This window comes from Grampus griseus (assembly GCF_964374135.1).
Source record: "Grampus griseus genome assembly, chromosome: 18".
NCBI classification, from domain to species: Eukaryota; Metazoa; Chordata; class Mammalia; order Artiodactyla; family Delphinidae; genus Grampus; species Grampus griseus.
In genome coordinates this window covers 44,762,751-44,776,150 of record NC_139012.1, presented here as the reverse complement: position 1 = coordinate 44,776,150, position 13,400 = coordinate 44,762,751, and the positions used below count along the sequence as shown (strand labels likewise).

The 13,400-nt window shown below is 34.5% G+C and overlaps 1 protein-coding gene across 2 annotated transcripts in view; it reads left to right on the top strand.

Moving 5' to 3' along the window:
* KLHL1 (kelch like family member 1) overlaps positions 1-13,400 on the top strand; it is a gene marked incomplete at its 5' end in the record, with an annotated part of 376,374 nt that overhangs the window by 343,356 nt on the left and 19,618 nt on the right. For both annotated transcript variants that reach the window (XM_082675722.1, XM_082675721.1), the window contains one exon: positions 12,981-13,193. In XM_082675722.1, the coding sequence (XP_082531848.1) occupies positions 12,981-13,193 (213 nt within the window). The remainder of the gene's footprint in view (positions 1-12,980; positions 13,194-13,400) is intronic.

Genomic DNA, 13,400 nt, shown 5'->3' with positions numbered 1-13,400 from the left:
AGTTTGGCTGTGAACATCCTCACTTATATATGTCCTTTGTGAGCATGCGTACAAATTTTAGCTGAGTGTAGACCTGGAACTGCAATTGCTAGGCTGTATGGTATTCTTGTGCTCAGCCTTAAGGGATAATTCCCAGAAGATTTTGAAAGTGTTTTCCTAATTTTTGTACATATTCACACTGTACTAGAGATCTAGATACTATGCATCTACTGATTTGGTAACGCCAGTTTTTATCTTTTATGGTTTTATCTATTCTGGTGGATAATGCTATCACATTCAGTTAAGGACTGAGATTGTGCACCTTTTATATACTTATTAACAATTTTATATCTTCTGGCTGAAGTATATATTAAAGTCTTTTTCCTGTTTCCATTTGGGTTTCTGTCTTTTTCATTTTGCCTTGTAGAGTTCTTCTTATGTTCTAGAAATTATTTCTAGGTAAATGTATCTCACTTTATTATTAGTAGTATATTACTATTACTACTACTATTATTTTCCAGGAAGGATATGTTGATTATATAATTTATGAAACTTTATGTCTAAAAGGAATTTTCCTATGTTTTCACACATTTATTGTAAATTGACTTGAGTAATTTAATGTCACAGCCTTGTATCATTATTGTTAAGTAGATATTATATACTTACTTATCTTCTTTCATTTTTTTTTTTTAGGGAGATGTGTGGTAAGTCCAGTAGTTTTTCATCTTTAATATGTTTTTATATCTCATTCTTATAGATGTTTTGACTATATTTCTATCAGTTAGGGTACAGTCAAGAGACAGAAACCACTCCAGCTATTTATCAGTGATTCTATATAAAGATAATCTAATATAAAGATTTGTTAAGTAGATATAAAAATTAACTAGTTAACCAAAAAGTCAACAAGAGAACACTATATCATAAATGTATCAACTAAAAGAAAGAGCTACCACCCCTAGTGTTGGAAAACAAAAGAAGGGATTGTAGTTATTAAGATTTAGAAAATCAGAGGAGAGCCCCTATGCAGATGAAATCCAGATATTTGTGATTGGAGCTCTGCTTAGCCAGAGTTGGCATCTCTGACATGAAACAGGGGCCCCTTGACCTGGGACCCGAAGCTCTGAGGAAGTGGTGCCAGTCTGCTAGTGTTGATGGCTCTGAGTGGTCTCAATAAGGCCAATTTTGCAAGTTCTGCAAAATGGCAATTGGATGCAATTGAATGCAGGAAAAAAAGATGGGGTGACACAGGAACAGGAAATGAGCAGAAAGGAGCAAGACCCTTCCTCCTCTAGTCTTTCAGTCTCCCTCTAGCATCCATTAATGTCACATCCTAAAAGAAGGAACCAGGTGGCAAAGCAGAAACGTGGTTTTCAGAGTTCCAGCCCCCATATCAAAAATCAGAGTACAGGAGAGAGAATGTGGGGCTGCGAGATAAGAGCTTAACTACTGGCATGTTCTTCTCCAATTTCAAAATGTTTACCAGGGTATAACCTGATGGCTCCTTTTCATTCTTTTAACTTACTATTTGGAGATTCATTTGAACAATCTCAATCATGTCTTTATTTTACTAAGGAAAGTTTTTATCTACTGAGGATTGTTTTTTGTTTGATTCCTTTTCCATTATTCTAGTTCTTTGGTTTTGGGATATATATTTTAGTATGTATTTATGTTAATGATTGTGTGTCTTTGAGCACTGATTTCTTTCCCATAAACAGTTTTTCTCCTCAGTCATTTTATTTCTTTTCCATTTAACTTGGGAAATTTTTTCTATATTTTATTGTTAATCATTGCCATTTTGCTTATGAATTTTACTGTTTCCAGTGAAGATATAATCTTTATTTTAATTTTCCATATATGATATACTTATTTGACAGCTCTCTTTCCTCTCTGCCTCATGTTCATCTTATTTCAATTGAGGATACTCTCTTATTGTTTTACCTTAAAAATCTCTTGTATCACTAAATGTATATTTTCTTAAATTGCTTTTGAGAGTACATTTAGTGACTTTTCCTCACCACTTACACTGATGCTAATATATAGATTCATCTCTTATATCCTTTAGGAAATGGGTATCTCATTGACAGCAAATTTGCTCAACAAAGATGAGAAACATCTTTACCCTTTCCTTATATTATTCATTTGTTACATTATTCTGTAATGAGAAGGCATACATACACACACAACACACACAACACACCCAAGACACACACACTTATTTTAAAGTTTTAATATATTACTTATCTTATTCTAGATTTTTTATAATTACTTTGCATTATATTTTTGTGACCCTTCCTTAATATTCTACTGTGAAATATCTTTATATATATATATATATGTGTGTGTGTGTGTGTGTGTGTGTGTGTGTGTGTGTGTTGTTACAAATCTCCAAACTTAATCAGAAATAAATGGGATAAAAAATTTAATAAATATAATATTTAATGGATAGTCTTGTAGCAAATTTTCACATGTTATTATAACTGAATTTTTTAATCCAGTTTCTTCCCTTTTAAATTAGCTTTATATGGAATTCATCATTTGTATCATTTTGTGGTCCTTGTATCTTTTTGGTCAGCTAGGATATTTAATATCCTAAGAAATCATGTTTTACTCTAACAACATTCTTCATACGAAATATCAGAGTGTGAGAGTATTTAAAGTTTTTGTTCTTAAAATTGTTTACATTTTAATTAAGTACATTTTGCCAAATTTTAACCCTATTTTATGAAAATGTTTGGAATTATTTCATTTTTACTTCAAATAATCTTTCTCCTTTAAATCAGAATAGTATAGACCTCATTTAGGTTATTTTTTAATTCCCTTGAGTGTGATTTAATGGCCTCTAAATTCTGTGGTTTAATGACTTTCTCTTAATGTCTGGTTGCTTTTCCTGTTTTACTCAGAGAAAAACATAATCACTAGAAAGTGACCTTTCACTTCAGACCCACATCAGAAAATTGTTTCAACATTCAATAAACAGTTGTTTATTTTTCTCTCACCTGTACTGACATGACTTTATTTACCTCTACTGACATGACTTTTTTTACCTCTTGTTTAATTTTCACCTCTCACTAATGTGTCATTCTAACCTGACTGTTGCTTCTCTGAATATTATTTTGAATAATTTTCCCAATTAAGGCTAATAAAAGCCGGTGAACAGCCTTCTTGAGTTTAGATCATTCATGATACCTTTATTGTGGAAAAACAAGGCATTGGTTCATGGCTTAAAATTAATGAGCATATTCTGTTGTATTCAAGAGCAAAATTATATCAATTTTATGGAAAATTTTGGTCAGTCATCCAATGAGACAGATTAACCTAAGTCGTAGATATATCATCTTAGGCCAGCACAGCCACAGACTTACTTGATGCATAAAGGGAATACAACAAAACAGTAAATAGACATTCTGGTGTGGAGAGTGACCATATAAAACCTCAGACTCTCCAAATAATATCTACACTAGTAACTATTTTTGTTTCTTATTTGCTCTGTGCCTTAGCTTTGTTCTTTCAAGCTTTACTTTGTAACTAAAAGGTCTTTCCGGTTTGTTTCCCTTTATTTCCTGAGTAAGCTCAAAAAGCAGATACTCATACTGCCTGAGCACATCCATAAATAGTCCTGAATTTTAATAAATGTATGCTCTGGTCCTTGGAGAATCTGCAAAACAGATTTAAAAAACTGTGTTTGTTTCATGATTCACCATGGCAAAACTGATTTACTCAGTCATTCAAAACCTCATGTTAATAATACACATGAAGAAGCTGCTATTTCTGTGCAGTCTGAAGTTTATACAGTTTGAAATATCATGAGAACAGGAGTCATGTCTATTGTTTTCTCCAGTACATCCCAATATCTAGCACTGTATCTTATTATGCCTCAAGCTCTGCCACTTACGTGGTGCTCTCTAAGACCATTTCTATTTTTGTATCCAAACTTTGACATTCTTTTTCTTAAAAATGAACCCCAAATTGTAAAAGATTTCCTATGATAAACATGTCACCAAATGCAAGTTCATGTGCCTGAGGCAGTGAGGCCAAACAAACCAAAACATCAGAGTTAAGAGCAGAGAAACGTTTATTGCAGGGCTATGCAAGGAGATGGGTAGTTAATGCCCCCCAAAACCCCAAAATCCCTGAAGGATATCAGCAATGAATTTTTAAAGGCAAGGTGAGGAAGGGGCATGGTTGGTTGTTGCACACTTCTTGGTACAGGAATCCTTTGTTCTTGCAGTTTTCCACATAGGTCAGGCCAAGATGTTCCTGTAAACCACAAGCAAGACAAATGTTAATCTCTGTTCTGCAACATTTTATCTCTATATGAATGGAAAAGTGTCATACCCTTAAAGGTCAGAGCTTTGAAAATGGGCCGATTCATATATTTCAAGCTATAGGCAACATTCTTAACTCAAGCAAAAGCAATAGAATACAAAGGTTAAAGTAATAGAAACAGATTTAATATGGAGTCAGATTTGTTCTTCCCTATTACAAGCAGTTTGTATTAAAATTGTATTATTTTAGAGTCACACATTTAAAAAAAATCACTTGTTTGCTGAGTCTCACTGAGAGCTGTTAATAGGCTTAGGAGATTTGTGATTTGCCTTCTGGAAGAAATGATTTCTAAGCTGGAACTTGATTGATTTACCAGATTTGCAGAAAGTGAGGAAGAACTGCAATGAGAAGGAACAAGCTGTGTTCAGTTCCTGAGTGTGAATTGCAAACAAAAGGTGGAAAAGTTGAGTTTAGCTGAAATATAATGAGGAATAGTGGCCCCAATAGATTGGATAGAAAGCCAGCCTCTAGGTCATAGCAACTTGGCTAAGGTAAAAATATTATAAAAGGTTTAAAAAAGGGCAGCAACATGGATGTATTTCAATTTTGTAAAAATCACTCTGGCTGAAGAATAATTTATAATTGCTCAAGGAAACTAAAAAAATATTAGAATCTCATCACAAAATTAGATTGGCTGAGATGCATTCCAGTGGTTCATAGGGATTACTTGATAAATCATGCCTCAGAATTAAAATGTATAGCAACAGAATGTTACTGACCAGGGTTCTTGGTCCCCTCAATCAATAGAAATTGATAAGAAGCCAGGCAAGAAATTCAGGCAAGGCTTTATTGGGGTTTTTGCTGCAGCAGGAGGGAGTGAAAACAAGTAACAATTTTCCTTGCTTGCTCCATGAGGCAGGGCAAGCTGCTTCTTTATATGGGATATGGGTGGGTCAAGGATTGGGCCGGAGAGGTGGCTTGGGTGGTCTGCCCACCCCCATGGTGGTGCTGTGTGCAAGGTGCATATGCAGTACCCTGCTTTTTCTCCCAACACCCTTTTTTTTTTGTTTTTTTTTGTATCTTTTTATTCATAATTTGCCCCAACTGTACATGTATGCAGCTATTTTTAGTCCCTTATACTTTCTTTGTATTTTGCTGCTAAAGGAGACATTTGTCCAGGTGCAAGCACTGCAGCAATGGTCTCAAGACCCAGCCTATCTCAAGAAGACAATTCATTTTGGCTCCCTACTTGAGCATAACTACTGCCAAACTCCTTAATTTAGAATTCAGTGGTTTTATGAAACAGACCTCTCTTTCCTTCTCCAGTCTTCTCTCTTAACCACCTGCCTTACAGACACCTTATGTCCCAAACATAAAGAACGGCTTGATGTTCACACTCTTCTGCATTTTTACATACTCATCTCTCTCCCCAGATTTCCCTTCCATTTTTTTCTTAATAACTTGTGACTGTCCACTGTCCATTTAGTTTCTCTCCCCAGATTTTCATCTGGTCTTTGGATACATTTGAAAACTCTCTGGAGTGACAGCCTAACACAACTCTAGATCTCTATGTGTGTTAAATTCCATGTGGCCAGATTGGTACAAACACAATTCAGTTTATTGTACTTGAGAACAATAGTGTAAAAAAGCATTAAAAATATATTAAGATGTGCCTTTAAATAAAACCTAAATGAAATTATTTGTAATATTTCCATCACCCAAAGCCTAGTTTAATCTGTACCTTTTCTATTAACCCTTTTAAAATTCACCAATTTAAAAATAATCGTTCCGTCTTTTGCATTCCCAAGACACAGGATTGATACTTTTCTCTGCAATATCTTATTTCAGCGGAACTTAAACAGGTGCCTTTTCTTTGACAACTTCCATTCATACATCATTCTTTTTCAAGAATTGGATATGAGTGCTTGCTTCATTCATTTTTTAAAAATTCACAAATAGGTACTTGCTATGATGATATATCAGAGAAAATAAATCAAATCTGCCCTCAGAGACCTTACATTATATTAATAAGGGAAATAAGAAACATCAAAAGAAAGAAATTCAGAATTGTAATAGGTGTAGAGTGGGAGTTGGCAAGGAAACATGGAGGGATTAAAATTGAAGTGACCATTTCTACCAGGTTTTGGGTTAGTAAATCCTACTAAGTTGGGTGGGATGCAATTCATTAACCTAAATTAATTTCTGTATTTATAATTGTCAGAGATTTCTTAGGAAATATAGGCACATTTTAATAAATAAAGGTAAGTGGGTTCTGTTAACCATATGCTATAATGACAGCAAGTCCGTCTTGTTTGGGGCAGCAAATTATGCTCAGGGACTGAGATTGTCTTTGCCAGTAGTTTAAACACAGCTTCACTGTAGGAATTTCACAAACCAATAGCATACAGGGTCATGTCTCTTAATAAACTAATAAAGAAATAACACACCCATGATAGATTAAATACACTATTGTTCCAGGCAAGGGGAGAAGATAGAAATAAAGTCCAAATTTACTTGAAGTGTACTCTTTCTATGAGTTTTGGTTTCTGGAAGAGGCGGTTTGGTTTTGCCAACAAAGAGCTGATGTGCAGCTGCCAGTGGAAAATTAAAAGTCCCTCAGTTGCTAGAGCATGTTGCTAGGGAACGATGGCAGTGGTGTTGACAGACAGGCTGATAATCCTGGGGATCACCACTGGCTGATAAAGAAGTCTCCTTTATCATAGCAGAAACTAATGCCCAAGATCTTCCGAGAGCTAAATTAGCAAAGGGTAGCTTTGTCCAGACTGAAACTCTGGGATAGCCTTCGCGAACTCTCTGTATTTATAGTCTAAATGTTCCCTTTGCCAGAGTTACTTCTCCACAAGTTTTTATTGAAAAGCCCCCAGCTGGGCCCCTCAGCAGCTGAGCTACTAAGTGCTTATCAATCAAGGGCAGATGAGATGATGACATCCAGACACAAGTTACTTCATTCTTATATCAAAACAACTTTACTTCTAAAAACAACTTCATTTTTTTTTTTGGTCATAAATAAGTGAATTTGAAATCATAGCAAAACAATACACAATAACAGAGTCTCAGACTGAGTTTGCTACATGTACCAACATTTCTTAGTAAGTGGGAACAAAAGCAGCCTGATGTGTAAGCTTACTGAAATCCCACTCACTGTACTCTCAGGCACTCAACTAGTACCTCTCATGGAAATTATTCACTGAAAGGTACATGCAGGAGTATTTTGATAGCAGGAATGACAAGCCTTATCATGGGATCAGATGAAAGAGTTCTCCATCAATTAGGAAACAAAGGATCAAACAAAGTTCTGGATCTAGAGATTTGCATCAAATGTGTTATACCGCACTTTCTATAGCCATTCCTGAAGTTATGTACCAATGATAAGATATGCCACATATTAAATAAATTTCCCTAGTGTACCGATTATAAATAACATTAAATTTCTGGGGAAAAGACAAAGTGGGATCAAAAAGACTTTCTAGTGGAGACATACCTGAATTGATTAATGAGCGATGAATGAACAGTAACCCACCCTATATAGTAACAAGGTACTTAGGACAGAATGCACAGTGGCACACAGGGCTGGAAAAGATCTAGTGCTGTGGCAGAAGGTTATAACTGGCTCTTAATAGTCATTCATTCCTTTTTATATGACAGCATGCACAGCACTGTTAGCTAGGCAAGTGGCCACCTAAAATAAAGATAACATTTCCCAGCACCTGATCAGTCAGGTATTGTCATGTAACTAAGTTCTGGCCAACTGGATGTAAAAAGTGAGTAGTGAAACTTAAAAGATTGATTCTTAAAGGGAGAGGATGCGCTCCTTCTTCCACTTTTCCTTCATCCTTCTGTTTGAACTGTGACTGTGATAGCTAGGACTCCACCTTCAGGACCAGAGGATTTGTAGACAATTCTCCATGGACTTTTAACATTCCTGCACATTTTCCAAGCAAAAATATTGGCAACTTTTTTCACCATCTTTTCAAGGATATTTGTAAATCGAACAGCTTTGGAAGGTAGAGATAGTGTCTTTCTTTTGGGCAGACAGCAGGTTTGTTCCTTGAGAGAGCAGGAACACAATAATAAAGATAATATCTACCTTCAGAGCAATGATTGGACAGGTTTGCTGGCAGCCCCTTTAAGGATTAGCAGTTCCTAAACTCCAGATGTGAGAAAAGTCCTCTATGTAAATAAGCATTCACATGAATCTCTCTGTATCACCCTGGTGGGATTTGGAGGGACAGGGGAAACCCATGTGAACATAGAGCTCATTCTATCTGTTGTGCATGAGAAACAAAGTCATTTCTTCCTGATCCCAGAATCTTGTGTCTTTTACCAGCATCTATGAAACTGTGGTAGGCTAATTTGTTAGCTTTCAGGTCTGGGAAAATTTCACTCTTCACAGTTCTTGATAAAGGGTCTTATCCTACAGATGATAGGTTGAAAGTTGGAAGCAGCCTGGGTCTCAGCTCCTACCTGTAAAGCCACTTTACATACATTTGAACCCATATCTTAACTAATACAGAATTTATTTCTTCCTACTGCCATATTGTACGGACAGGCATCCCCGAAGACATTGAATGTTTGATTCCAGACCACCACAATAAAGTATATATTGCAATAAAGGGAGTCACATGGAGTTTTTGGTTTCCCAGTGCATATAAAAGATATGTTTACACTATATCATAGTTCATTGTGTGCAATAACATTATGTTTTTAAAAACAATCTGCATACCTTAATTTAAAAAATACTTTATTGCCAAAAAGTGCTAACCATCATCTGACAATGCAGGATTACCATAAAACTTCGATTTGTTAAAAAAAGAAAAAGGCAATACCTGCAAAACTCAATAAGGTGAAGCACAATCAAATTCAATAAATGCATAAATCATGCATAAATAAAATGAAGTATACCTGTACTAGAATATAAAATACATGGTGCTGAGATGGGCACCTGGCAACTAGATCTCAAAACAGGAAGACCTTGTTGCTAAACTTTATATAAAACTTTTCTGTAGGCTGAATAAACACATAAGTTAATGAAAGGGGTGGGGAAGACTCATTCATTCTCAGCAAAATTCTAGAAGCGTTTACTTAAGTCAGGGGTATTTCTGACCTCCTGCCAATTTTTGGCATGCAAGGAAGGATATACAGGTCAATGTTCACAGCAACCTGACCTATGATAGTGATGTCTCCTAAGAATGTTATTTTTCTGCCCTTTTCTCATTGTCTCTGAATGAAATTCCAGCTCCATAGCATGGCATACAATCCCCTTCATTCTCAGTCTAACCTTTTCATCCTACCAGCCATATCTCTTCTTCCCCTCCTTTACTACCACCTGTTCCACCAATATGACATACTTGCCACTCTATTTATCACTGGCTATGACCTTTCATGTCCCTTGTCTTTACACATAATGCTTTCCCTGTATGTAATGCTTTCCCCTATTTCTTCATCTTACAAATTTCTACTCATCTTTCAACTCTAAGTTAAAATATCATGGCTCCTTTCTTGCCATGAAACTGTCAGCTGTCACTTCTTATGTTGTCAGCGCATTTACTTCTAGTAACAGATCCTTCTCTGCTCTTCATATTCTCAACATCTAATTTGTCATTGTAGTAAAACAAAACAGGGAATCAGTCTAAACTATGATTAAATAGATATTAAGAGGAGATCTGAGAAGATAACCTTGGATAATTGTCCATGAATTTTTGTGTGTACATTGCAACATTTATTCTAGCTGCAAAATATTTTCAAGTATTGAAATGCATCTGTTGGTTTTAATAATTACTCCATAAAGCAGCCCCAAAGGACACTATTATCTATTCTATACAATTACAATTTTCTCATTTCTTTTGCAAAGCTTTTTTTGAGGAAAAAATTGTAGTGTATTTATTATTTTCAACCAATTTTGCTCTAGTATTAATAATTTATATTACATTATCAAAATTACAATAATTTCATTGTTAATCTGTAGACTATATAATAGGAAGAACATTAAAAGGGACATTTACCAAATGAAATAAAACCCTGATAACCTAGCTTAGGCTTTAGTAAATAATTTATAAAATAACAGCTATGATGTATCAAACATTTATTTTACAAAAAAACTGTCAGATATTATATCATTTTTATAGAGGTGTTACATAAATTTCTTTTGTATAAACCCATGTGTTACTGAGTTTTATTAGGAGAGGGTTCACACAAAAGGCAGAGAGATTGAATAAATAGTGGTTTATAATATATATATATATATAATTATATTAAAAAGTCAATGATGTTGTAACTTGTGAAATTTAAGTTACATTTTCTTTTCAAATACAAGGCTATGCTAATAGGCTCAACATTTGACTTCTATAATGTGAGCAATATGTTTAATTAATTATCATTATTTTAATACACATTTAGCTATATATTTGTATATGTAAGGATTTTTTAATAATTTCAAAAAAGTGTGATAAAGTATTGTATAGAATTATTTTAGTATCAGCAATGCTGGGTTCAGATAAAGCAACAGTATAATTTGTCACTATAATGTGTATGAATAAACACAGTAGCTTGAAGTCAACCATTCCATTAAAACAATAGAAAATAAAAAGGGGAATACCTTTCTTATATGTAACCTATGTACCAGGGACTGTGCTAGGTGTCCTTCATGAAGATACTTAACCAATAAATAAAATCTCTGCAAAAAGTTATTTTGCTAAGTTTTAATAACAATATCTCAATATTATAGCATACTTCTTTTGAGTTAGATCTTCAATTTAAATGAAACATAAATAAAGTTCAGATTTCGTGAAGCATGAAAAAGTTTTTAGGATGATAGAAACTTCCGAGTGAATAATCATTTTACTTCTGGGTGACTTTGCAAGCTAAATTGTCCAATACTTGTCCTTTAAATTGCTCCTATTGGTTAATTTCAGCATATTGCAAGACTGAGAGCCAGCAGACAACTTGTGAGTAATCAAGCAAAGAGACATTACATCCATAATGGGAACACTTGGGCAATCAAAAGTATGTTTTCATGGCAGGCATTGAGAGAAACATAAACATCTTAAAAATATCTCCAGGATTTGAAGTCAGTTTAAACATCATATTTTAGACTTACTAAAGAATATTAGAGGAGGAATTTTTAAATCTAAGGCCTAAACTATTTTATATACTAAGTAATAATGTCTTCCTATGTATTTACTTAGTTAGAATTAAGTCTGTTTACCAATATATTAAGCATAATGTCCACCAGTAAAGCAAAAATTTCATGACATCTAATCTTATTAAACCATAAACAAGTTATAACATTCCTCTACTCAAAATCCTCCCATGGCTTCCTGTTTCACTTAGGGAAAATGTCTACATTTGCTTTAGACATTAGAGAAACATCTAAACACCTGTGTGAGGCCTACCCTTTACCCCCACCCATCATCTCCTCTGCTACCCCGTCCACTATCTCTGCTCTTGCTGTTCTGGCTTCCTTGCTGCCCCTGGAACTTTGCACTAACCTGTTCAATCGACCTCAAATCTTCTCCCCCAGAGAAATTCCTGAACTCACCTCCAAACACTACCATCTTCTTCAAGTTTTGGGGCAAACATCACCTTCTCAATGAGACCTTTTTTGATCATATATTTAAATTTGTAACTACAACTCCCACTCCCACCATTTGCACTCCTGACCCCACTTCCCTGCTCTATGTGACTACAGCCCTTAGTAGTATATAATACATGTGTTTACTGTGTGTATTATGTCTATATCGCTCCTAGTAGAATTGAGTGCAAGGAATTGTTTATTGTTTTGTTCATGGATATATTCACAAAATTTGGGATGGTGTGTGACATATACTAGGCATTCAAAGTTATGTTGAATAAATGAGTAAATAAATAAATTCAACTCTGTACCTTTCTGTGATAAAATCTTCATGGCTATTATTAAATAAGCAAGAATGTTTTTACTAGGAATAGATGATGTATTTCTGCTTTTGTATTCTATGAATGTATTTTAAGTACCATGTGTGCTGTAATATTTCTTTTCCTGGGTTCCTATCATACTTCTCAGTGATGAAATAGCAAAATAAGTGTATCAAGTAAGTTCCAGCAATATTCAATCAGGCTAATATTATTGTACTATTGTTTCCTATAAAGTTTTGTCTATCCAGATAACACATTAGCTACAGTATAGGTGCTGATTAAGAAAGCTAGTGTTATGACAGTATGTGTTTAAATTATTCTATTTATTTAGTGTTCTAAACTGTGAATACAGAACACAAGAAGTAGGCATGATTTACCTACTGGCAAAATCAATAGCAAAATCAATTGCTGAACAACAAATAAGATAATCGATTTTCTTCTGATTATGCTCATTTTCAAGAAAAATTGAAGATAAATATATCTTATTTTAAAATAGGCATTCCTCGATATTTATTAAAATAATGTATTAGATGATTTAATTATTTACACAAAAATAGTTTTAATCTAACATTCTAGAAATAAAGAGGTTAGAAAATTATCATTTTAATTTCATCTAGTATATAGCTTATTAAAATCATGGGATTCAGGTATACTTAATTAGTTATAATGTTCCTTTAACAAAAACTTCCATGTGAAGTAATATATTTTTAACACATCTGAGGATCATGCTGTGATGAAAATTTATTTGTAAAGGACTTTTCCTTTCCTTCATTTGGTCATACAGACTGTAATACTAAATCATGTTTGCCCAATTGTGTTTTTAGGTTGTATTCAGTTGGAGGTCGTGATGGAAGTTCCTGTTTGAGTTCAATGGAATATTATGATCCTCACACAAATAAGTGGAACATGTGTGCTCCAATGTGTAAACGAAGAGGGGGTGTTGGAGTGGCCACATGTGATGGTTTTCTTTATGCAGTAGGAGGTCATGATGCTCCTGCTTCAAACCACTGTTCTCGGCTGCTAGATTACGTAGAAAGGTAAGACCCCAAGGCACGGTCATAGTGAAAGAAAGAATGCGAATTACATTGATACCTAATGCAAGCGATTATAAAATCTGCATAATTTAGGAAAGTAAATTCAACTCCTAGAGCTGCTTTATTAGTCTCTCTCTTTCTCTCGCTCGTGCGCGTGCCCACGTGCATGCACGCACACACACACACACACCACTTTATGCCTAACCTTAT